Source organism: Paroedura picta, chromosome 2, assembly GCF_049243985.1.
Source record: "Paroedura picta isolate Pp20150507F chromosome 2, Ppicta_v3.0, whole genome shotgun sequence".
In the NCBI taxonomy this organism is placed as follows: domain Eukaryota; kingdom Metazoa; phylum Chordata; class Lepidosauria; order Squamata; family Gekkonidae; genus Paroedura; species Paroedura picta.
Genome location: NC_135370.1, coordinates 72,829,087 through 72,855,744, shown reverse-complemented (window position 1 = coordinate 72,855,744; position 26,658 = coordinate 72,829,087). Strand labels below are relative to the sequence as shown.

The window sequence follows — 26,658 nt, the reverse complement described above, 5'->3', positions numbered from 1 at the left end:
AGGCAAGAGGAATGGTTAAGCAGTGAGAGCAGCGGGGCCGGGGCAAATAATAACTGAAACAAGGTTCAAGGATGTTTGAAAAGCCAGTAAAGCCATGCACTTCCCCAACGTGCTTATATCAATCAAGTTTCCCAGGCATCTTCCTCTGCCATGAACCACAGCACCAATAGATGGAGATGCTACGTAATTTTCTCTGCAGTAGTAAAAAAACCCAGCTTACCTAGTACTTTCACACACACAATAATGCACATTCAATCCATGTTCAATGCACTTTGATCAGTAAAGTACATTGAAAGCGCTTTATTCACTGTGTGTACTGAAGTGTTCAGTAAGCTAGCACAGGCGCCAGAGTAGGTCAAAGCCTGCACCTGACATCAGAGAGGAAATACCAGATAATGCACATATAATGACTCAAAAAATTCTAGTGTCTTTTTAAAGTGACATTAATTCCAGCCTTATCACAAAAAAGACTTTGCACAGCTGTAACTTTAAGAGGGTAGAGCTCTCTGAAATGCCAGCAATAAGAATTCAGTATCACAACCAAAAAAAAAAAGAACCATCTCCTGGGCATGCAGCGCCCCCTGCTGCACACATGGCAAAACTGTAACCAATCAATCAAAACTTCATGCGCTTACACCTGGGCAAAGTCTCTCTTTAAACGATGGAAGGTTCACCTAGACTATGGTGAGCATCAGTTATGCATTTCTCATTGCCAAAGATATTAGGCGTGGAGACAGGCAAAATTAATGCAGAACAAGAGGAAGGCAATCAGCAAAAGGAAAAAACAATATGCCATTAAAAGGGATCAAAACAAACTTTCAAAACATGCAATTTCCTATTTACTAATATAATGTTGAATCCAACTCTTGGTATTTTTTTGAAATTGGGAAAAGCTAGTAAAAATTTATTTGATTATATAAACCTATACATTCTTCCAAAGTGCTTACACAACCAATTAGTAAGGAAAGTCTCGTTTGGTCTGCCCAATTTGAAATTACATTAGGCTATTAGACTAGGTGAAATTACATTAGGCTATTAGACTATGGCAAATCTAGACAGCATCCTAAAAAGCAGAGACATCACCCTGCCAACAAAAGTGCATGTAGTCAAGGCTAGGGTATTCCCAGTTGCAATGTGTGGCTGCGAAAGTTGGACGATAAGGAAGGCTGAGCGTCAAAGAATTGAGGCTTTTGAACTCTGGTGCTGGAGAAGACTCTTGCGAGTCCCTTGGACTGCAAGGCGAACAAATCGGTCAGTCCTAGAGGAGATCAGCCCTGACTGCTCCTTAGAAGGCCAGATCCTGAAGATGAAACTCAAATACTTTGGCCACTTCATGAGAAGGAAGGACTCCCTGGAGAAGAGCCTAATGCTGGGAGCGATCGAGGGCAAAAGAAGAAGGGGACGACAGAGAATGAGGTGGCTGGATGGAGTCACTGAAGCAGTAGGTGCAAACTTAAATGGACTCCGGGGAATGGTGGAGGACAGGAAGGCCTGGAGGATCATTGTCCATGGGGTCGCGATGGGGCGGACACAACTTCGCACCTAACAACAACAACAAATTAGACTAGGTGATCTCGAGGAATAAATTCTAACTGCCAAGGAAACATTAATTGTAGAATTAGTTCTCCCAGATAATTATTGTTTGAAAATAAATTTGCATTTGGATAATCCTATCGTAAAAGCAGTGCTTTTTGAATGGTGTAAGGTGAAATTTTTAAAAATTCCTAGACGTTCTCTGCTGACTGTGCTGAAAGTCAGTTATGCACTTCTCATTGTCAAAGGCATGAAACTACCAGGCCAGCAAAATTAATGCAGAACCCAGAGAGAAGCAATCTGAAAGAGACACATGCATTGAGAGGAATGAAAAAAAATTAAAAACAGGTACAGTATTTGCTGGCGTATAAGACTACTTTTCCCCCCTGAAAAACATGCCTCCAAGTGGGAGTCTTACACGCCTCCAAGTCTTATACGCCGGGTGCACTTCAGTTAGGATAGACATAGCTGCCCATAGTGGCCCATAGTACTGTATTTTGAGTGGAAATGTTGGGGGGTCGTCTTATACGCCCAGTCGTCTTATACGCCGGCAAATACGGTAATTTCTAAGTCTGAAGATACTGTCAAATTTTCAGCTCATCACCCTTAATTGGTACACAGAGAGTAGTCAATAGGACCTCTCAACAAACCTAGGAAGCTGTGCCAGGTCTCCATCTTGTTTGGCTTCACTAGATTTTTTCCCTTGCCTCGAAAAGCCAGGCCAGATTTCTGTCTGGTTTGAGCTGGACTAGAATCTTATCTTCCATTTCCTCCTTGCCCAACAGTCTGAGCTAAATGTGCACATTATCTAAATCACACACACACACCAGCCAAAGACCATTAGACTATCTACAGGAAAGGAATATCCCTTCCAGGTACTAACTGCAATTTCTTTTGTCTCTTTTGTCCAGTGCACTCTCTTGTCCAGTGCAATTCCCAAATGTCTCCCATTGGACTCCCCCAGTTCTTCCTGATTAAACAGGACAGGGCCATCAGCAACACATTACACCTAGCCAAGGTATTGCTCCACTTGATGAGATTACTCCATACCTCCCACTCTAGTGACTTCACAGTTCAAACTCACCTATCAGGTACACATCAGAGACCAATCATCAATCATGGATCTCCTAGTGGGCAGTCACCGTGGCTGGCCCAGGAATTTCAAACATTATATCAAGCCTTGCGTACACCCCATGTGTGTATGTGTGTTGTGCTGTCCCTTCACACCTGGCAACTTGTCCACCCATGATGTCGTCAACCTTGTGTTTTGGTTCCTTGGATCCAAGAAAGGTGCAGTATCTGAACTTATCCTTCTGTAGAACTTAGTGTATGTATGTTTTTGCTTCTGTGTGTGTTTTGAACGTACTCCGATATTTACCCCCAAATAAATCCCCTTAGGGTAAGCTTAATTGTCTTCTTCATTTAAGAAGGTTTTCTTCCAAGGGAACAGACACCGTAAAAACTGGTAGTAAAGATCCTGCATTACCCAGCCTCTAGCAATATTCATGATTCCCCAGCAATTTGGGTAACATTAACACACCCAGTACATTTGCCAATCAGCTGACATATAAGGTTCAAAGAATGGCTATGAAGATCTTCAGGTCAAGCCTTCAGATCTTAGCTGCTTCCATTATCTATGAGTGGCTGGCCTAGCTTTAGAATACTGTCAGTCCCTGGTAGACTCAATCAAGCATCCTACCTTCTGTCAATTAAATATACCCCTGATTATCCCTGGCCTGGGAAATCCAGTAAATAAGTTGTATTGCCAATGAAGCATCAAATTTCCCTCCTCATTGGTCCAGCATCTTTGCTCAACTCACCATCTCAACAGGTGCAACTGAGCAGCAGAAATCCCAATAGAAAGGCATCCCTGAGAGTTCACTCTTCACATGAAGAGTCAGTGCGCTTGGACTGAGCTGGCAGGAGAAAGACGTGGAACTGGTTGGCTGCCCTTCCAAAAGTGGACACATCAGACTGCGCAGGTGGTTCAAGAAGGAGGATGCATGAGCAGTTAGTCGCTTATTTAGATCCTGGGAGAAGAAAAAAACAGGCAGGAATGGCAAGAAGGAATAACCACTCTGCCCACCCCTACCAAGTCATCAGTCCTAAGATCCTACAAATCACATTAAATGTATTGTGGCAAGACTTCTGCACATTTTTAAAATAATTTAATGTATATTAATTTCCAATTAATTTACTTAAATTGACATCCCAAGGATAAGTAAGAGTTTATAAAAAGAAATAACAATAACATATGTACAGATTGTTTATATTCTCAAAAGAAATGTTTTTGTTGAAAGAATTTTCTAAACACTCAAAATACAATGACATGTACATAGAAATGTGCAATACCTTCTTTGGCAAGCACAATCATTTCTCTAATTATGACTGATCAGAATATGGTAGTATAAATATCACTGGGCATTGATTATAACATGTGCCAATCAAACATACAATTCCCTCACCCAGAGACTGGTCATATTGTATGCCAATATGTGACTTCTTTTAAAAATGCTAACAAAAGTTAAGGAAGTTTTTACTAATAGTTGGAGGCTTTCCCTTAAAAATAATAAAACCATTAAATAGCAGACTTGCAAAACACCTACAGAACTAGGGAACTGCCAATCAAGAATTTCTTCTCTCTGTAGAACTTTCCTGTCAGTACTTTATTTTAAGCTTCCATTAACAGTTCAGCTGCGGACAATTACTTGTATATTTTGCAACCAATTCCTTACTCACCTTTGACCTCTGCTGTATGATCTCAGTGTCTGTCCTTTCATACCACATATGGCTGAGGTCACAGAGGAGCAAGGCATAGCCAGCATCTCCAAAATAAGCCTTGGCAAGCAGTGTGGACTCAGCAAAGCAAACAGAAGCCCAGGGCTGCAGAAGCAGTCTGCTTTCTAGCTCTTCAATGCCCTCCATCCTGTAATGATGATGAAGTGATCAATTTAAATATACTGTTCTTATTTGCATTGTAAACTAACTGAACACATTCCTACAGATCAGTGGGCTGCAAACACAGAGCCCTTGGCCAACAAAGTATCTTTTGAAATGAGATCAGGATATTTTTATGCAACAGTCTTCATGATGATCATTGAGGTTGGCACTATCACTTGAGCTATCACTCCAAAGCCTCACTCAAAATGTGCTGCTAATTGTCAGTGGTCAACATTCACTGCTAAGTCCCTGCGCTGAAATGCTTCCTCCAGGCCAGGTGCCAGTTTCCTTTTTTGAGTGAATCATGTGCTGTCAGTTATATAGCTCTTGGAATCAAGAGTACTTTTCAGAGATCACAACACTGTTTTACTAGGTTGCTAACCCATTACTAAACACAAAGATGCCCTGGACTGTTTTTATGCCAGTCCCAAACATTAAAAAAAATGAAAAATGTGATATGTGCAAGCATAATAGGCCCAATTATCATCAACAAGGGCCAGGGCATTTTCATTCCAATCCTCCTGATGGAAGTTTAGGGCCTGCAGCCTCTTCTGCAATTCCGCAGGACCTGCAAAATCATCCTCTTCTGTCAGGCATTTGATGAAGGTGGGACCTTGCCCTGGAAGGTCCCTGGCTCCTCCTGGCTCCCTGACCCCGTACTGATAATTTCACATGTTTCACCTCTTTTAGCTGGTTGCCATACTGAGTAGATTAGGTGGGAATTGGATGCTAACGCTTGTATAATATTTAATGTATTGTGTTTGAAATATAGTTTTTAATCCTTTGTAAATCACTCCAAGCCCATCTTGGCTTGGTGGACGGGGTAAAATTTTAAAGTATAAATAAATTAATTAATAAAACCAATGCTTCTTTTCTCAACCAAGGTGCACTTTGAATAAAACTATCCGAAAGAAGTGGCAAGTGAATATATAACTTCCTCTGAATTTCTGGGTTATTAGAGTTTTTTCAACAACTACATAGCCAGCCCCACAGCTACAGAAAAATATCTGCTAATTTATTTTTAAGCAATGTTTTGAGTTGATTTTGAACAGAGATCTTTTTTTGACTCTCTTGCTATAACAACCATGGTCCTGGCCCCTACCTGGTGGAATGAGCTCCTGGAAGAACTGCAGGTCCTGTGAGAGTTTTCTCAGTTCTGCAGGGCCTCTAAGATGCAGCTCTTCTGCCAGGTGTTGGGAATAGGCCCTTTTCCCCCAAAAAACCATACATCCCTGAATGGGAGAAGAACCTGTAAACAGGCAAGTAATGGCAGTTGATTCAAGTAGCAGCTATGATTGATGCCTAATGTTATTGTTTTAATTGTGATTGTATTGTTTTAATGTTATTTATGCTTCTTGTGGCTTATGAAATGTTAATACATGTTGTAAACCAGTGGTCCCCAACCTTTTCCAGGCTGGGAACCGGCAGCAGCAGGGAGGGCAATTGCCCGGCCGCGCATGCCGCGCATGTGAGACACCTGCACACATGTGCGAAAGTGCCGTGCATGCGCGATTTTGGCAGTTCATGGCGCTTGCGCGTGTGCGCGGCCCTTCTTCCCTCTCTCCCCCTCCCAAAGTAAGAAGCTTGCGGGGCCGCAAGCTTGCGGCCCGGGAAGTTTTTTACTGCGGGGGGGGGCGGAGAGAGGGAGCCGCGGCCTGGCACCAGGCCACAGCCCAGTGGTTGGGGACCACTATTGTAAACCACACCAAGCCTGCAATGCAGGAAGAGGTGGTCATATTAATCCAGGTATTAAAAAATGAATAAATAGGGCATGTTATTCCATCCTGGAGGATTTATTCAGAGCTCAATCAGTAGGACTCAAGTTATGGGACTGGGTTTTTAAAAATGATGCCATTTACAGATACACAATTACACAATCTAATTTCCATTCCCCCCCCCCCTTGTTTAAGCTATTTTTAAAAGTTCGTTTCAGATCTTATTATTTAGTTACCATCCCATCACATTTGTGTTTTCAAATCATGCCATCAGGCTTACTTTCTAGACGCTACTCCCATGTACCTTTAGTCCTTTGCTTATGAATTTGTGGAGAACCTGCTGTTGAACACCTTTCTCATTATATTTTAGATTGTCCTCTATATTTGGAACCAAGGAGTAAATAAATAACTAGATTTCTATTGGGACAAGGTTTTTACACGGACAAAGATAATATGGTCTTTCTGTTATCTGATACCAATCCTTTAATTAGTTATAATGTGTCATTGTTTGCACTGGCTGCAAGGAAAATTTTAGCCAAACTTACTCCATCAGAGAGTTTACATTTTTTAACCTTTTAGTGCTTGGTATTTATTGGAAACTGATTTATTTCCATACCTTTGTTTATACAGTTTTATCATTGTCTTATTAGATATTGATGTTCTGTGTGTATATATGTATGTGTATATTTTATATATTTATTAGCTTAAAAGCCTGTTCGTAAGAAAGGGCCGCCCCCCCCCCCCGCGGCCGCTTCCCCGCAGTCGGCAGAGCACACCTGGCGCCTCTGCAAGGTGTGCTCTGTGGGCTGCGGGGAAGCCTCCCCCGGCCCTCTCCCTCCCCAGCGGCACGCAGCTTCACTGCAGCCTGCAGAGCATACTTGGCACCTCTGCAGGCCGCGGGAAAGCCATCCCCAGCCCCCTCCCCCCCAGCAACATGCAGCTTCCCCGCGTCCCTCAAAGCACACCTGGTGCCTCCACAAGGCACCGGGTGTGTTCTGCGGGCCGCGAGGAAGCCATCCCGGCCCCCCCTCCCCCCCTGCAAGGTTGACCAAACGGCCGCCATGATGTGCCTGTGGCACGGCCGGCTCCTGGAGGTGGGCGCTCCAGGGAGCGGCCCAATCCGGACACACCCAGCTTTGCTGGATGCGTCCGGATTGGCCTGCTGACCTGGACACCACCTGAACAGGGTGGTGTCTGGGCCTGGACAGGGCCACCTACATGGCCCTTTTTCTTTTATATATAGGCCTATAGTTAAGATATATATGCCGCCCTCCCTGAAGGCTCAGGGCGGTTTATATGAAACAGGAACAATATAATTAACAGTTTATAGTGATATGGTTACAACAGTAACAAGATAATGATAGTAATAAACATTGTAGAACAGTAGAATACTAGAACATTGATTAACTCGTACAGAAGCCCAGTGGTTTGGGCGGATCGGTAATGATTGTCGGAAGAAGGCTTGGGGGTCCAGTTGGAAGCAGTGGTTTGGATCGACCTCAACCAAATGCCTGGTGGAAGAGCTCCCTTTTGCCGGCCCTGCGGAACTGTTCTAGTTCCGTCAGGGCCCTGATGTCCTGTGGGAGCCCGTTCCACCAGGTGGGGGCTGGGATGGAGAAAGCTCTGCCCCTGGTTGAGATCAAATGGGCTTCCTTGGGGCCAAGGACCACCAGGAGGCTAGAGATGGGAGAGCACAAGGCTCTCTGAAGGGTGTAGGCAGAGAGGCTATCCCTTAGGTACACTGGGCCCAGAATGTGTAGGGCTCTCTCAGCCTCACCCACCTCTGTTGTGGGGAGAGGAAAAGGAAGGCGACTGTAAGCCGCTTTGAGACTCCTTCGGGTAGAGAAAAGCGGCATATGAGGGCCAACTATTAAAGATGATAACCAAAACCTTAAGCCTGATCCGGAATTCAACTGGAAGCCGGAGCAGCTGTTGGAGGATGGGACCTCAAACTATAAACAAGAAAATCTATATGACACTGTCTTTCCTAATGTGTGCAAAAAGCCTTATGCAGAAGCCATGCTGACAATTCCTTCTTAGACCTTGTGCTGCATATGAAAAAACACCGTTGGTTTCTTGTAGAAATGCCTAATTATAGTCTTATAGCAATTATAGTCTTAATATAACATCACCAATATTACAGGTACAGGATATCACATAGGCAACAGCTCTTCAGTAAATGGGTCACTTCTTTAATTAGGGCACAATTAAAGAAGTGACCCCTTTACTGAAGAGCTATTGCCTATGTGATATCCTGTACCCCTAATACTGGTGATGTTATATTAAGACTATAATTGCAAACATTGAAGAAGCAATAGAAAGCGGGATTGAATACCTGGGACCCCGTTCTGGTAGCAAAATTATTTAGGATTGCATTTAATAAATCTCAAGAAGACACAACGTTTTGTAGGTACATAGCACAATTGGTTTTGTTTGCTGCATACAGAAGAACAAGGTATATTGAGAAAGAATCACAACTTCTGCAAAGGAATGCACTGCCTCATATAAACAAAAATGTGAAAAAGGTGATCGATTAGACATTGTATACTTGGACCAGTTCTCAGAATTAAACAGGAAAATGGCCTTTCTCTAGTATACATGTTGAGGTTTTTTCCCACATAGAAATGCCATTTTTCCTGTTTAATTCTGATAAACTGGTCATGTTTTCAACATTCACTAGTGGTGTGTCTCAGCAGCATTTGGGGACTTACTCATAGACTTACACAGATTTACATAGCATTCATCTGCCCTCAAAGAAGCCAGATGCGGGGGCGAAATGCGCATTGGGCATGAAGTCTCCTTGAATGCTATCTTGTTATGAGAAGAAACACACTTTGGGATTGTATGATGCTGGCTTGCTTCAGCTGCACTGTCAAAATTCTGTGATCTTCCTCTTGATTGTTTATAATTGTATTATTTCTAGTTCATTTTAATTGGCTTGGGAGAGCCTTGCTGATGATTCGTAAGTACTTGTCCATGTTACAGTTGCTATGTGACATTAATTATAATTATTGTTGCAAGTAGGTAGCTGAGTTCACATGGGCTTTTTTGTGTATACTTGCTCGGTGCACGTGTCCCCTTTATGGTTTGTTTGGTTGACCACCTGGACGCTGGCAATTCTAAAGATCCAAACTGACAGTGAGTAATCACAAAAGCAATCTTGGGATTGTAGGTACATAGCACAATAAAAACATCTCCCCAATGTGACACAATAGTGAAAATGGCCAGTTCGAAGTTAGAGATTGTAAGGAGTGAGACTGAAAACATCTTGAGAGGGCTGTTCTAGTAGTGTAAAGGTGACGCCCTCTTGCGTTCTCATGGCAGACTCAATACTGGGTGGTTTGCCAGTGCCTTCCCCAGTCATTATTGTTTACCCCCCAGCAAGCTGGGTACTCATTTTACCGACCTCGGAAGGATGGAAGGCTGAGTCAACCTTGAGCCGGCTGCTGGGCTTGAACTCCCAGTCTCATGGGCAGAGCTTTCAGACTGCATGTCTGCTGCCTTACCACTCTGCACCACAAGAGGCTCTTCAGTCTAGTAGTGTATTCATTACCAAACAGAGGAGTGTAGAAAAGGGGCTTCTCCCTTCTGTGGGAAATGTCACTAGGGAAGATGACTGAAGTGTCAGGGAAGGGGGAGTAAAGGGAGGGGCATAATGCCCATTACACTAGGTTCCAGAAGCAATGGGCATGCTGGGGCCTCCAGGTGCCTAGGGTAAGGAAGGGAACCTGCAGACGGACATAGAATCTGCACTGAAGGAAAATGCTTGATGGACTACTTGGAGAATAACAAGAGGAGGATGAAGAGGAGCAGGCTACAGCTGGACTTCCCTCCATCTTCCTTAAGGTTTTGAACAAAACCCAAGAATGTCGAGACGAAATAGGAAGGGAGGGACTATCTGTCAATAGTCTCTGCTGGGGTCATTCTCTGAAACAGCCTGCCCTGCACTGGTTGCTTTATCAGGGTGCATAGAATGTTGAGGCAACTGGAGTGCTTGCAACCTATGGCGATGCACGCTTAATCCCAGGTAACCAGATATTCTACTACAGCCTTCGGGGAAACAGAAGACACTTTTCTTTCGTCTCTGGATAAACGACAACGGGCTGTAATCACCTAATACCATCGTTATTTGCAAGCAAGTTCCATTGAATACCGGCAAGGGCAGGGGAAAACTCGGGGATGGTCGAAGGACGGAGAACCCGACAGCAGCAGGGGCGCTCTCGCATCACGCTAGCCGCACCACATGGAGGTGAAGAAGAAAGCGAGGGCCAAACCTGTCCTAGAGCCTTAGCAGATTAAACTGCTTCTCGAGGGTGGGTGAGGGCGACCCAGGTCTGAATTATCCGCACTCGGCCTAATGAACCCCTTCGATCCGGGGAGACTACAATTCCCAGAATACCATTCTCTACAGCATGCCGGGAGTTGTAGTACTCGGGTATAAGGGAGTGGACGGGAGGCCCCGGAGAGATTTCCATGTTGGTGAGAGTTTTTTTGTTTTCCTCTTGCCCCGACCCTTCCTTACCGTGGATTCCGGCTCCCCGCAAGGAACTCGACGCCGCCTCGAGGAAGAGGAGCGTGGAGGCAACGGAGGAGGAGGTTCAGCAGCTGCCGGAAACAGTCCTCCCCCTGCCGCTTCCCAGAGGCTCCTGCTGAAGTTGTTTAGTCCCCTAGTAGCAACTGCACCGCGTTATGTCCGGGGGCTGAGGAATGTCCCTCGTGCAGAAGAACTACACGTGCCATAAGCCCCGTGATCAAACCATAGGTCGAGCCAAAGATGCACACAACAAAGAGAGAGAATCGCCACACACATAAATGAAGACGCTCCTTGCGCAGATGGCTCAAGCTGCTTCTTTAGAAGACGGGGTTGCAGTCAACTCAAAGCAACGGTCTTTGTGGGGGTGGGATTACGTACAGCTAGGGTTGCCAGCTCTGAGTTGGGAAATACCTGGAGAATTTGGGGGTGGAACCGGCAGTGGGTGCGATTCGGGGCAGGGAGGGACCTCAATGGAATATAATGGTATGGAATCTACCCTCCAAAGCAGCTATTTTCTCCAGGGGAATTGATCTCTGTTGCATGGAGTTGAGCTATAATTCCCCGATTGCCTAGGTCCCACCTGAGGACTGGCAACCCTAAAAACAGCCCCCCTCCTCTTACAGAACCTCTTGGCTCAATTTGACTGAGAAGCCAGTAGTTGGGACCTATTTCAGTCTTAAAGGGGATTTTTGGTGGAGGGATCATCCGGCCATAAAATTGTGGTCACTGTGGGTGGGCAGGTAGTTGTGAGATCCTGCATTGTGCAGGGAATGACCCTGGAGGTCTCTTCCAATTCTATGATTCTATGATTCTTTTTCTTTATGAACAGTGTGCCAAATTGAGGCCAGGTGAGGGAGATCTGGCTCCTCCTCCACTATCCTGCCCTAGGTTACATCTGGGGTGCATACAGCATGGCACTGGGGAAGGTCTGGAGTTTGGTAGGTTTTTTTAGTTGTATGCTTTATTTTTTGGGTTTGTATTTTATAATTTATTGTGAGCCACGACAGCTAATAGTGCTAAGATTGGCAGCATAAAAATTAAATAAATGAATGAATGAACAATTGCATACATGTAATTTTTATTTAAGAAAAATAAATGTGACACTATCATTTATTGTTAAAGAACATAAGCATGTGCATGCCATGGTTCTCTCCTTTGAGATAGTTTCTCTCTTTCCTGCTGCAGACATCACAGATGCAATGCAGAAAATGCAGCAAACTGGGTGTTCATTTTTTTAAAAACGAGCAAATGGAGTGTGAATATGTATTAACACTACTTTAAGAAGCTGGCTTTCCCCTAGCGTACACATACATAGGTACAATATAACATCCAACAGGTAGTTTAATTCAGAGGCTGGATCCAGGCAATATTTTCTGCTAAAGTGTATAAGTTTTGCAATCTCCCAGTTTGCCCCTCAAGTCATTTCTGAGGTTTTCTGCCCTCCAGTAGCAGCATTTCAGAGAGATCAATGGGCTGCAGAGTAGGGGAAGAGGCACGAAAGTTATATTCCACTAATAGAAGTACATTCCATTGGCAAAAAACATAGTCTGGACTACAGTGTAAATTCGATAAATTCTTTCATCGCTGAAGATTGTGCTATAAAAAGGAAGGACAGCCATGTTGAGAAAATAAACCATATTCCTCCCCATCCCAGCAGCCCCGTAATATCCCTGGTACATTTTAACTGCCCTGTAAACTAGATTCTGCACACTGCCTAGTAGTATGCTATAGGCAAATTCACATGGGCAAAAAATTAAATGGGAAATATTAACGTATGAGAGAGGCAGAGAAAACAAGTTCCAAAGATAATGTTCATTGCACCTTTGTAGACATATGTTTGCAGAGACACTGGGTGTGTGCTAGGAGTGCTAGTTCAGCATTTTTTGAGCAGCCTTTTAAAAATATTCTCTAAATCTGAGTCCAGATCATCTGAAACAAAAATCCTTTGAAAACATACCCATGCTCATATAATACTTGTATCTGAGCAAAGGGTCCTCTCATTAGCTTATACTGTGACACATTTATGGTTCCCTAAATTCTCTTGTTTACTGTCAGACTCCAGCTCCACTGTCTCAGGCTTTAGTAGCAGATCTGTGGTTTCCCTTGCTGAACAGTGCAATTCTTCCAAGGGATAACTGTTCACAGCTTCCTCCTTGGCTTCTTCCAGGGGACAGAGAAAACAGAAAGGGAAGCCCTTGCACCATGAAGGTAGCTGTTGCTTTCTCGGGACAAGCGGCAGCTTGTATCTTTGTGCAGAATTCTTATTGTGTTGTTTCAGAAAATTCTCTGCCGTTTCTGGTTTGCATGATATGAAGTGGCTGAGCAGTCCACGCTCTTGCGGGGTACCTAAAAATAACCACCAAAAAGAAATTAAAAGATCAGTGAGCTTCAGAATAATTATTGTGGTACTACTAAGTTTCTCCATGTTGCAGCAGCCTAGCCTATCCAACCAGATACAGACATACCCTTATCACCAGGGAGCTACGAGAAAGCAGTCACCTGAGTAATGGGCAAACATCCCTTAAGAGGTGTTATGATGGCATGTTCCTATGAACTCTGGAAGCAGAGTAGTGGATAGAGCACCCTACTCCATCCCACACTGGCTGCAGAAGGATCCAACATTAACAGGCAAAAAAAGCTACTGTTGCAACTAAGGCTGACAAAGGAGCACTTCATCCTGTTGCAAAAACTTGCCCTCTTCTGCCAGCATTATATCTGCCTTGTCTCATAAAGTCTCAAGGCCTTCCTAGCTACATGTCATGTATCTTGATATCAACAATAAAAACAAAATTGCTTTTAGCCAAGGAATCCTTTTGAATGAAGAGATTGTGCCATTTATTTGTTTTTCAGCACTCTCATTTCCCCTAAAAATTTGCATTCCTCTGCCTTTGAAGAAACTGGAGATTTTACAAGAACAGAGGTATGTAATGCTGGAAGAGGAGGAAAAGTTAATGAAGCAAGAAGAGTTAAACAAAGCTATGGATTAGTTGCTAGTAATGCTTAATGCTGTTTTGGTGGAAGCCAATGGCTGAATATCATTACTAACTGCCATGTGGGGGCCTGGAGTTCTCCCAGAATTATAAATTATCTCCAGAGCTATTAGCCTGGAGAAAATGACAATTTCTGAGGATGGGATTCAGTGAAGCTTACTCCCAGTAGGTGTGCAAAGTTACTAGATAGATAAATTACAGTGTTGGCCTCAGCTAGTACTAAATAATAATAATACCGTATTTGCCGGCATATAAGACGACCCCCCAACATTTCCACTCAAAATATAGAGTTTGTTACATGACATTACAGTACTATGGGCCACTATGGGCAGCTATGTCTATCCCAACTGAAGCGCACCCGGCATATAGGACGACCCCCCCCCTCATTTGGAGGCATGTTTTTCAGGGGGGAAAGTAGTCTTATACGCCAGCAAATACTGTTGTTGTTGTTATTGTTATTGTTATTGTTATTATTATTATTATTATTATTATTATTATTATTATTATTATTATTGGATTTCTAGGCCGCCGCTCCCCTTAGGCACACGGCGGGTGACAACATGTAAAAACCTGATATACATAAATACCCCTAATACATAAAAACACCTAAAAACAAAATCCAACCCCCCCACACACACCTGATGGCGGTGGAACTATCCGGGAAACCAGGGGTCACTGCTGATGTAGAGGGGGGGGGCATCTAAAAAGGAGAGGCGCCGGCCTCAACCGTAAGCCTGTTTCTGTTAAGAAGAAGGATGGCAAATCCTGCAGGGCCCGCAGCTATTAGCATATATCAAAGAGGAGCAAAGTAGGTCTTGACAAACTTATGTACAAACATAAATACATAGGGGGGAAATCCAAAGAAAATATAAACTACAATAAACCCCAGAGTGTGTAAAGCATGGCAAAACATTGTTTGTTTGTTTATATCTATATATCTCTAACATCTATCTCTAATGGGAAGAAAGGTGATCCGCAAACAAATATAGATGTACAATTCTGCTTCCACTGTCTCTTCCTGACTACTACTGCTGTTTGAAAACTTGGGATCAATGCACTCAATTCTTTCTACTTTGCTTTCTCTAAGAACATTTCTTCATATCTCCTACTTCCATTGGGTTGAACTCAGTGAGGTTTAAGAAGAAGAGTTAGTTCTTATTTGCCGCTTTTGTCTACCCAAAGGAGTCTCAAAGCGGCATACATTCGCCTTCCCTTTCCTCCCCCCACAACAGACACCCTGTGAGGTGGGTGAGGTTGAGAGAGCCCTGATATCACTGCTCAGTCAGAACAGCTCTATTAGTGCTGCGACGAGGCCAAAGTCACCCAGCTGGCTGCATGTGGGAGAGCGGGGAATCAAATCAAGCCAGACTAGAAGCCACCACTTTTAACCACTACACGATGCTGGCTCTGATGTAAATGAGCAGATAGACAAATATGTTGGAAAAGTAGGCATCATTCATCACATCCTGACTTGATCTCCCCCTCCTCTCCCACAACAGACTTGAAAACAGTCCCTGTTCCCTGTACTAAAATTGTCTCAGACACAATGATAACAATTGTTACTAATCAACCAGACAGTTGAATCCCCATTTACTGGCCATCACAAAAAGGCTTCCCATCACAATGTGATGTCCACTGTCATTGTACCCTGAAAAAGGACACTATCTCTTCTTGTTACAGTCAGGCTGTTATGAGAATCAAGCTACTTAGAAACAATCAACAATGGATATTTCCCTAGTGCCAGGAAGCACTACTCTGAGCACAGAGTAGTCAAAACTGTAAAACATCAGAATAAAACAACGTGTTGCTTTTTCCTTACCTGAGACTGTATTCTCTAAAACAAAGGACAGGGTTCCAGTTATAAACACAGGAACCATCAGCAGAGAAAGGAGGAAGAGATCTATAGGAATGCACCCTGCAGAGAAAGTGTCACAATTACTTCAGAAATATTCTTGCCCAGTGCCTTACATTCATTCCTCCAAGCCTTCAAAGTTACCTCACAGACTACGCAGTCCGATACAGAATTACTACAGTCTAGGCTCATTGATTTCATGGAAATGAACTGTAAATACCTTGGATAGTAATTAATTGAAACTGGTATTTTACCAAATATTTCTGTTGATCGCACAAGCTAATTTATTCAGAACACTGGTTATAGAATATCCTGAATTTATAATTTACTTGTGTTTAGAAATTGTTTCCTACTATTATTAACAACATACTAAAGCCTTCATATAGTTATAAAACATAAATAATATTAAAATTCTATATAGCAGCAAAAATAAAACAGCAGAGATTAAAAAGAAAATATAATACAACTAGAGCATAGGGATGGGACCAGGGGATCTCCCAGAATTACACCTCACTTCCCAACTGCAAAGATCAGTTTCCCTGAAGAAAATGGATGCTTTGTAGGGTGGACCCTATGACATTGTACCTTATTGTGGTCCCTGTCCCCCCACGCTAGCTCCATCCCCAAATCTCCAAGAGTTCTCCTACCTGGAACTAGCATCCCAATCCCTGTCAGTGACGAGTGGGGTGGGGGTGGAGTGGGGTGGGGTGGGGTTGCTGCCAGCCCTAGTAGAGCACCAAATACAAATAATGCAAATAAAAAATTGATACAGGTTAAATAATTAAAGCATTCAGGTAATAAAGCACAAGCAAAATTATTTTAAAAGTCTGTCAGCTTTATATTAGAGACTACAAGCTAAGCATGGTCTTGATCTGACTATATCTGTTATTACTTGTGTTAGATCCGTCGGTTCAGAGACTAGGACACTGGGAACTCATTTCTGCTCTTTATTCTGACCCCAGCATGATGGCACAAGAGGCGAACTGAACTGAACTGGAGAAACCCCACAAAACCCCCAACTTATATAAGTTCTTTGTACAAATCTTTTTTAACAAGGTACTTTGGGTCCTCACTGGGAGAAGGAAAGAGAGAAGCAAGCAATGGAAACTCCCAGGAGCAAACAGGAGAAGGCTCTTCCAGCCTCCCAAAGATGGAGACTTTTGGGGAAGGGCAGCTAACTCTGGGCTAAGAAATTTTTGGAGATCTGGGGTGGAGCCTGGGAAAGGCAGAGGCTAAGGAGGGGAAGGAGCTCAACAGGAATATGATTCCATCCAGTCCACCTTCTGAGGCTGTCATTTCCTTCAGGAAGGTAAGCAGGGTTGTCCCTGGTCAACACTGGGATGGGAGATCACTCAGGAAGTCCAGGGTCACTACTACCCAAAGGCAGGCAATGACAAGCCACCTTGGACCGTCTCTCGCTAGGAAAATGTGGGTGCAGCAGAAAAAGTCAGACTGCCATCCCCCCTACTGCCCCCAAATTCCTCACTGCCCTCCCCGATGCCCCAAAATTCCTCACCGTCCACCTGAATCCTTCCAACACCCCCAAGGAGGCGTACTGCTCACTTTGGAAACCCCTACGCTAACATTACCATTCATCGATCCATTCATTCTTTATACTTTCAATTTTTGCAAGTCTTCAGGATTTTACAACAATTCCTTAATGGTACCACAGATTTTGCCCTCTCAAACTTTTGTTGCCCCCTCAGCCCTTAAACTGTGAAGTCCCCTGCCCTCCACACCTGTGGCCAGGGACTCTGGAGCAGCGAAGAGCCATTTTGGAACCAGCAGACCCATGAACATAGTAAAGCCCACAATGAAGATGTTCCTTCCTGAGTCAATGTTCGTATATTGGAAGTATGAGATGCCAGTGCCTACAGCCATGCTGTAGGTCACACATAGCATTCCACCTGAGGTGAAAAAGAGAAAAACAGCAACACTTACTTCAGGAAAAGACAACAAGCAATAGGGAGGTGAAGTCATCTCCTGCTGTCCTGCCACCTCATATGAGGCTTGTAACAGAAAACAGAACCTATCCTGGGCTATACTAAACAATTTCACAATAAATATAAATAAACGTTTCTTATCTCTTCTTTTATATATATATGTATATTAGAACAACCAGAACAGCCTCTAGATTGAACCGTTTTCAAGTGGGTTTTCCTCAGTGGTTGTTTTTCAACTTATTGTATTGTTAATGAAGTCCTTCAAAAGGATCAAGTTTTCCTCTCAGAATTTAAATTGTATATATGTGGCCTTTGGCTCCCAAGTTCGGGGAGGTCTAGTCAAAAGACTCTTCCCCTCATATGAGGCTGGCTGCCCCGAAGTGACAGAGAGTACGTTGATAATACCAGCTGAAACTGGCAGCACTATTCATTTCCCAAACAAGTACAGAAAATAAGTTGCCTCTGTGAGCAGGAAAACATAATAGAGGGAGGATTGCAAGCATTTGTTACCATGAACTGCCAGAGGAATGGTGGCAAGATGTCCTGTCAGCCGAGGAGATAAGCCCAACAGTATGCATGCCAGAGCACTAACCCACACTGAGCGGAATGAGGTAACCTGAATATTAAAAAAAGAATAAAGATCAGTGGTTGTGGCCTTCCTGAGGGAAACTACATTGTCTAGCAATGGGCTGTGGGAGGGCCATTTAATAAATTGCTGCTCCCAGGCTATGGATCTCCCTCTCCTAGGAGGCCAGGCTAGTGCCAGAATAGGTCCCTTAAACTAGCGATTCCCAATCTGTGGGCTGCGGACCACATGTGGTCCTTCAACTAATTGGAGGTGGGCCCCGAAGGACAACTTCTCTCCCCCCCCCCCCCGGCCCTTTACTTCATCCCCCCCAGCCCTTTACAACACACTTCATTGTTGTGGCGTGTCTGTATCTTATTTTGAAGGGATGTTTAAACATTACCATAGCAATCACTGCTAGGGCAGTGGTTGAGAGTAGAGGAGTAAACTACCCCCCCACCGGGCCTCAGTAAAAGGCGTTGAGTGGTCCCCGGTGAGTGGTCCCCGGTGACAAAAAGGTTGGGGACCACTGCCTTAAACAATTCTAATCACCTCCTTCTTAGCAGGAGGGCTGATATGGATCAATGTTTCAAATTCTGATGTAAATTTGGATATGGCCAGAAAGGCAGCTCTGCAATGTTATCCCTCCTCAATGCAACCTACACTCCAAGACCTCTTTCTTTCTTCACTTTCAATTTACCAGTGACCAAAGCAAGCAGAAAAAGAACTAATGGTGCAGTGGGAAAGTAGTTTATTAATAATATGACCATATGGGATTGTCATATTATTAATAAATGACTTACTTTCTTGCTGCACTTGTTTCACTTTCTAAGTGCTATGTTTCTCCAAGTAGAGGTCACTCCTGGAACAGAAAGTTGGATCATTGTCTTCAGAACACTCTCAAGCTTTGGGTGGGCCCTGCATAGAGAGTTCCTAGGGCCCCCTCCTCTCTACCATCAGTCTCATGCCCTCCTTCCTGCCCACCCACTTCCCTGCCCCTTACCTGCCTGTGTATCCTTTCCTTGCCTGCTTACAAGTTCCCCCAATGCCCATGCTCACAGCTGCCTGACCACCTACAGCCCTGTCCCCAGAGGCAATGGCAGTGAGTGAATCTAGCATGGGTCACTAACAACAGAGTAGGTAAAGTGAGTTGACAACAGAGGGCCCTGTTAGAAACCCTGTGCCCTGGCAGCTGCCCCCAATTCAGGATAAGCTGACACCGGCACTGATTATCCTTTGCAGACCTAGGTTGGGTTACTTGGCAACTGTTTGAACAGTGCTGTCAAAGGCGACTGCCATATCCTTGTTCAGATGGATGACCGTAAGAAGAAATGCTGCAGCTAAGAGAGGAGGAGGCTCCCTGGCTGATGGGATACCCAGAGAATCACTAAGTTACAATGACCACCTCCTTGCTAGGCGGATACAAAGGGAATGAATGGGCTTGGTTGCAGAGAATGTGCTTGGCGTATTCAGTCTGTAGTATATTCTGTTAACGTGGACTTCAAGTAACAAGATTGGGGGGGGGGATCTCTGCCTGAAATCTTGAGCAGTTTGGAGTAGACAACACTTGGCAAGATGAAGTAATGGTCTGATTCTGAATATGGCAGTTTTATGGATTATTGGGGACTGGCTGAAATAAATGCCTGTTATCCCTGGAAGAACATAGTAGATCCTGTGAGAAATTATGCATTCACTCTACACATACCTGAGTCAGAAGGCTGACACAAATGTTGGGCATGCTAGATGCTGTCCCAGACACACTTCCCAGCACAGCAGACAGGAGACTGCCTAGGCCTTCAGCACAGAGCCCTCTGTTGCATGCATGCTGAGGTGCAAGTGGTTCTCTTAGTGCTTTGCTACAGAGCAAATAGCAGCCTATTGAATGAATACTTGCAGTAACACCCATTGCAGCACCTACGGCTACTGCAGGGGCACTAAGTAGAGGCCAGCCTTGTTTACCTGCAAAAGAAAGAGAAGGAAAGATAAGAAATGAAGTCCAACCACCAGCCCAAAGAAAGAGTAGAGTTTAGTCAGCCTCCCTTCTACCTGGATAAGGCACCTGAAGCCATGGGGACTGCAGAGTACTGTTGATAAGGGTCAAATGATGCATGGAAGGATGCAATACATCCCAAGCGATTGGGATGGGATTCATAATCGCACAAACAAGCCAGATTCCAGAGACTGGGAACAAAACCTGCAGGAATACAAAGTAAAAGTGAGAAGTCATCTGTCCTTCCTATGTGCTGCCACCCCTGGGCCTGTCCACATAATAGCAGGGAACCTGAACTTTCTGCCAGGACTCTTAAGCTTTTAGAACATTATTCACTCCATAGTGTGATTTGTCTCTTTTCTTGTTTAAAATTACTGTTTACCTTAACAGGTGTTTAGACTGATACTAAGGAGTTTGGATAGAACTAGAAACATAAGGATGGGATTTAGAACCCAAATGTAGGTGTGATTTAGGACCAAACTATATGCTGGTGAGTTCTGGAGAAGAACAGAGGTAGACTGGATCAGGGAATTAAGCTACATTCCAAAGGTGAGGTCTAAAGTAAATCTGTACAGTGCAGACTTCTGACAAAGGAAAAGCACTCTAGACTTCTGACCTAGTTACACTACACAACACACGCATATGCACACTAGTTTAATTATCACAGTTTCCCTCAAAGAACTGTAGTTTGATGGGGATACTCAGGATTCATTGTTGAGTGCTTTTTGATGGGTTTTAAAAATGTAATTGACATATCAATATACCAATATTATGGTATATTGCTGGCAGTTGCTGGTAAAAAAAATCTTCCCAAGAGATCCCATGGAGACAGGATACGGAAAATGTGGTGAAACCCTAGATCTGGAAGCCCTATTGCTGCTGTGCTTGAATGGGGCTACCACAGGAAAGTATCACTGTATGGAAAAGCCCTAAGTCTATAGTAGAAATATGTCATAGCATAGGAGCAACCAGCCAGCTCATGGCTCCTTCAGGTCATACAACCAATCATCCTTGGAGCTTCCTGTCATCATTAGGTACCCAAGTCCTTAATTAGTATAAATGTCTGCATTAGCTCTCAGCTCAAGTTTGCATAGATTAGAGCAAGATGACAGGGCAGTTGTGAGCAGGATGGAAATTGGGCGATGGTACATGCATCCATACCGAAAACATATGAAGGTTTGGGCTACGTGACTTTACAGAGAGGCCCCCTGTCCGGCTCCACTGGCACAGAGGCAATCGGCAGGAAGCCAGGTGCTGTGATAGCAAGATACTCAGCAACACAAGTCTAAAAGAGATGGAGAGTGAATGATATTCAGCACTTCAGTGCCATAGTTACAGAGCATTTAATTGTATACAGATATGCAAACACTAATATCTGCCTTGTTAGAATTGCACAACAGAAAGAATCAGAATAGATTTCCTCAAGTCAGCCAATGTCTCTCCCAGCATCATTCCCTGCTACATGTTAGGAAAGAGGTAAGAAAGAACCAGATTATTTTGAAGATCCCCACTCCTGTACTAATATCATCACCAAAACAAATATAGAAAAATTTTATTAAAAAAACTGAAAATGCAAAATGCCAAAATTTGGAGTCTTGCAAAAACTGAATGAAAATGAATTTTATGTCACAATATTTAAATATTGAAAAGAAAGATGAACATAGGCAAATATTTTGAATTATGGTGAAGTTTCACAGGACAGAATTAAATTTTTGAAATGCCATGGCCCAAGTTTCATTCCCATTATAGTTTTTGTGAGTTCCAGAACTGTTAGCCACATTTGAATTAGAACTTGACAGTTTCAGAACTTTGATGTTCTGAGTGCATCTTATTTTCTATTACTACTACTACTGGATTTATTATTTATTTATTTATTTGGATTTTTATAACGCCCATTCTTTACAGCTCTGGGCAGTTTGCATGGAATATTATGGAACTTTACATGACACATTATAATCTTTAACCGCTCCTGTGGAGTGGATTAAATAAAAGGCTAAGGGCTAAGGGAGGAGTTAGGGCGGGACCAGTCCAGGATAAAAACTCGGAGGGGACCAATCAGGAGCCGCAAAGCGGCTCCTGATTGGGACGCTCCAACTGCCACTTGGCCCGCCCTAGACTGGATGCCCAGATGCTTCGCCGCAGGGAAAGGAGCAGGGTCGCCGCGTCTTCGACGTGGCGGCCCTGCTCCTTTTCTGCCACTGAAACATCGCCCTGGCCTGCGGGGAGGCCGGCCACGAAAGGAGCGCCGCCGCCTGGTCGCCAATGCCCTGAGCCTCCTCCTTTCGCCGACCACAGGCCGCTAACTCCGCACTGCCGCCCGGGGGCCCTTGCTGAGCCTCCCCACAGGCCTCCTCCCAACGCCGGACGGAGCCCTACGACGAGCCAGGTAAGCCTACCCACCATCTGCCCCCCCACGAACCCGATCGCTCACACTTCCCACCCTCCTAACACACCCGCGCACACATCGCCACGCCACGACAATCCCCACCCTCACCCTCCGCTCGCTCCACCCCACCACCCCCTCTGCCGGCCGTGCCCTCACCAATACTTACCCCTCCAGCCGTACGTCCCAGCCGACCCACCACACGGCCGTGGACAGGCCGTCCGACCTGCCCAGCCAACGCCCGACGCTGACTATGTACCACTCATGTGCGCTGCTCCGCGCATGAGTGGTTCCTCTACTACACTGCCTCTTCCCTGCTCCACCCCCCCAACCAACACGCATGCGCCGACTGCGCTGCATGCCTGGACGTGGCCCTCTCGCCCCCTCACCACCCACCACCACCCACTCCAGCGCTGCCTCTCCACGCCAAGACCTGCCGATTGCCTGCGGACTCCTGGCCAACACCAGACAAGCCGCCCGAAGACCCCACCATTGCCCCAGGACTCCCGGGGACCGCCGCCCGACCTCCACGCCACTGCTCTCCGGTATGCACCAGAGCCGGGTCGCATCCCAGCCAGCGCCCACCGCCTGGCCTCTGCTGTGCCCTAACCCCCATTCTTATCACCCTAGCGCCCGCTGTATTCACATGTCAGCGGGCTTAATTTCTAGTAATATATAATTATACAAGTTTCAATACAACATCACAACAATCAAGTAACAATTCACAACACAACATAAATAACAACACTGGGGAGATCAGATTGTTCAGTCATGAAAGCGCATCTGAGATGGGACTTTATAACCTGTTTATAACCTGTTCGCATATGTACATATTTTATTGATTTCATATACATTTAAAATTTTATATCAATAAAATCTCTCTCTCTATCTGGCAACTAATTACTAATTTATTATTTGATTACCTATCCTGCTCCCCGGCGCGTCTGCCATCATTTCATATTCTGCCTGTTGGGTATGGCAGATCCCTCAGTGGCATGGATGAAGAAAATGGGAAGGAACTGTAGGGATCAGAGGGAGGCACTTTCAGTGGTCACCCTGGCCTCAACCATAGGCCTGGTTGAATAGCACTGTCAGGGCCCCAGTCTCAGGCAGCAACTCCTTGTAGCAGGATGGAGCTAGGATTCTGGCCCTGGTTGAGGCCAGGCAGATGTCTGAATCCAGGGACTACCAATAGGTTTGCACTAGATAACTAAAGTTGTCTCCAGGGGACATATTGGGACAGGCGACCCCTCAGATATGTAGGTCCCAGACTGCAGAGAGCTCTGAAGGTCATTACCAACATCTTGAACTTGATCCAGAACTCTACCAGGAGGCAATGCAGCTGTTGGAGGATCAGTCAAATATGTGCCTTCCATGGGATCCTTGTTAGAACCTGAACAGCCGCATTCTGGACCAGCTGTAATTTCCGGGCCATGGTCAAAGGCAGCCCTGTGGAGAGTGAACTACAGAAATCTAGCCCCAGAGGTGACTGTCGCATGGCAAGTATGGCACTAATATGCCCATTTGTCTTATAGTGCCTAAGCTAGAAAAAAGCAGGAAGTAGAAAAAGCTAGGATTCTTCAACCTGTTCACGCTGACACTTCACTCCCTTGAATGCCCTTGTAATAGTCCAACACTCTTGGAGAATCTTTTGAAAAAAGCTAGTAATTAGCGCTCTGAGGAACTTACAGCATGGCTATCCCCCAGTTTTCAGAGCAGAGAAGAGCAGCAGGCCTGTATGCTGACAGTCCAATGACAGCAAGGCTTGGAGCCAGAACCATTGGCCCACAATGCTTGGCAATCCAGCCACAGGCACCTGACACTCCAAATGCCACTTGCACCACAGCCGAGACCAACATGGCACCAGAGACCTAGGAGAAAAGAGAAGAGGAAAAACATTATAAACCTTATTATTAGCTCGCAACAGCTGTAAGTTCATATCTTTTGTTTTTAAGAAAGCAAGACAAATGCAGGGGAGCAGACTGGGATAAACGGCAAAGCAGGTAAAGTGACTAGCAACTTCCTCATCCCTTCCCCGCTATATGATGACAGCAATATATACCACACCCTAATTACTATCAGCAAGTTGGCACCTCATTCTCAAAAGGAACCCAAGGTTTCATGTCTCCCCAGTGTTTTCCTTTCCCCCGCAATCTGTCCTACCATAGCTACGAACCTCACAGAGGAACCAGTCCCAGTTTCTTGTACTTTCACAGTTTAGACCAGCGTATTCAATAGGGGCGTTAGTGCCTAGAAGAAAGAGAAAAACAAACAAATATGAATTGGAGGGAGATGGAAATAAAGACGGCAATGCAGGAAGGAGAAGGAACACAGAAATCAGGGTAGCCTTCGCTTCACAACTGTTGAGTATGGGATCTGTAGAACATTAGGATGGAATGCAGTTATATGAAGGCATGGAGGAGAGAAAGCAAGCAGAGAATCCTTGCCAGCATATGAGCTGCAAGGGAGGGGTTAAGGCCAACCACATGTGACACATGGGGATTACATCCTATTGATCACTTATGTTGTAAAAAAGAGTGAGAGAAGTATGAAAAATTCAGCAAAAGTAAATAAAAGGCAATTTTCCCTCATATACTGGAAGCAAAGAATCAAAGATCTCTATGGATTTCAGTTGTCTAGAGGTACATTATTGGCTGCTGTTGGAAAAAGAATGAACTACACATGCATTGTATTGATCCAATAAGTCAATTGTTATGCTGTGACACACCTTAGCCCAGTTTAACATGAAGTAGTCGCATTTAGTTTTGGAACATAAAATGTAAAAACAGTGACCACAGAAAGCAGTTTCTTCAGTGTAATAGAAACCACTGTTGAATTTAAAACTCACAGAGACATCAACAACTATGACAACCTGTCCTTAAAATCCGAGTGTCTGGAAGCAGATGGGGTATTGTAACCGTAACTCACTGTTTCCTTTTGACTGACGAATGGGAGACATATGTTGGGTCAGAATCATGGCTGGGATAAGGAACTCAAAAGATGGTGCTTGAACCAATGGCAACCTGCAGGGATGACGACAGAAAGATCATACTTCTAGAGGGATTCTTAGGAAATATTAAGAATTATTAGCCAGAAGCCAAAGAGAAATAGGCATTTTCCGGGACCTAAAATATCCCATTCGTACTCTGCTTAGCTTCTAAGAATATGAGCAGAGGTTGGTCAAAATCAGCTTACCTAGTACCAAGTCCACATTGTAGCACTGTAGAGATGCCACAAGCAAAGAAGCTGCGTGCCAGAAGTTCATTCCAACACTGAAAACCATCCAGCTTATTGGGAGGGAGTGTGGCTAGGAAGAGCAAGTGAAAGATGCAGAGATAGGAGGCCTGGACCAGGAGATGCTGGGAAGGAGCAACAAGGTGGAATGAGCCCTAGTCTTAACATCAGTAAATATATAATGCCTAGATCCCTGCCTAGAAGATGCCACCACACACCATGCTTGATATCTCAGCCCTCTTCCAGAACCACAGCCTGATATAGAGACTGCAGCCCCAACGCTCATGCACTGCCTATGCCTCTCAGTCAGATGCAGTCCCACTCTCTCCCCATCCCTAGTGAAACACATTAAAGTGCAGTCCGTCAGTTTCAACATGCAACTATCCTCATGCCACCTATAACCTTGGCCTGTTACCTGCAAATCAGGACAGTGGCTGATCAGACAAGACCCAGGAACTGCACATGCCACATCACTAGAAATGCTTATATTTATATTTCTGCCCCTTATGCCTCTTAGCAGGACAGGATTCGTTGCAACTATTGTGCTATCTCCCAGCAAGCCAACTTACCTGCAAGGCCAACAAGACACTCAGAGGCCAGGGAGGAGAATTGGGGCCAGTGTAAATACGGGGAAGGATGCTTTGGGTAGTCATGTTGACCTCATTCACACTGGTTCTTATCCCTTTTGTTCTGCACTGCTTTCTGTCTGGAAAGGGCCCTGACAATGAAGTATTCTCCAGCTCCACTTTTCCTGTAGCCCCTCCCTCCACTGGCCATTTAGATCTGAACTTCCACCTTTGGCCCTTCTGGGAAACATTGGCTCACGCAGTTAGCCATTAACTCAGCTTGGTCAGTAAGCAACCTCACTGTGCAGAGGATAGAAAGCATGACTGAGCAGGATTGGAACCAGGTCTACACTAGGTATAGGGTAGATCTACACTAGGTATAGTGTAGATTGCTTGATGTATCAAGCAATAAT

At 44.6% G+C, this 26,658-nt stretch overlaps 2 protein-coding genes across 4 annotated transcripts in view; both read right to left on the bottom strand.

The window, feature by feature from the left end:
- NHEJ1 (non-homologous end joining factor 1) overlaps positions 1–11,065 on the bottom strand; it is a 112,276-nt gene extending 101,211 nt beyond the window's left edge. Inside the window, exons 1-4 of one of the 3 annotated variants that reach the window (XM_077320725.1) lie at positions 10,711–11,065; positions 5,576–5,722; positions 4,273–4,459; positions 3,354–3,563 (exon numbers count right to left, since the gene is read on the bottom strand). In XM_077320725.1, coding sequence (XP_077176840.1) covers positions 3,354–3,563; positions 4,273–4,458 — 396 coding nt within the window. In that variant the 5' untranslated portion in view covers position 4,459; positions 5,576–5,722; positions 10,711–11,065. The remainder of the gene's footprint in view (positions 1–3,353; positions 3,564–4,272; positions 4,460–5,575; positions 5,723–10,710) is intronic. The other 2 variants (XM_077320727.1, XM_077320726.1) reach the window with 2 other exon arrangements.
- Positions 11,066–11,783: 718 nt separating this feature from the next.
- SLC23A3 (solute carrier family 23 member 3) lies at positions 11,784–26,450 on the bottom strand. The gene is made up of 12 exons (XM_077320722.1): positions 26,249–26,450; positions 25,641–25,804; positions 25,374–25,468; positions 24,622–24,695; positions 24,135–24,316; positions 21,224–21,347; positions 20,119–20,266; positions 19,778–20,031; positions 18,018–18,123; positions 17,304–17,471; positions 15,532–15,627; positions 11,784–13,068 (listed from the first exon to the last, which is right to left on the bottom strand). The coding sequence occupies exons 1-12, from the start codon at positions 26,330–26,332 to the stop codon at positions 12,728–12,730; spliced, it is 1,836 nt and encodes a 611-aa protein (XP_077176837.1). The 5' UTR covers positions 26,333–26,450; the 3' UTR covers positions 11,784–12,727.
- Positions 26,451–26,658: the final 208 nt, after the last annotated feature.

What these genes read in the sequence shown, in the direction of transcription:
- SLC23A3 (XM_077320722.1), bottom strand. Translation starts at nt 26,332, where the DNA reads ATGACTACCCAAAGCATCCTTCCCCGTATTTACACTGGCCCCAATTCT. An exon ending in CATTCCTCTGGCAGTTCATG is followed by an intron (nt 17,472 to 18,017) that starts GTAACAAATGCT and finishes TTTTCACCTCAG; the next exon opens with GTGGAATGCTATGTGTGACC. An exon ending in TCCAGAGTCCCTGGCCACAG is followed by an intron (nt 15,628 to 17,303) that starts GTGTGGAGGGCA and finishes CTTTCTCTGCAG; the next exon opens with GGTGCATTCCTATAGATCTC.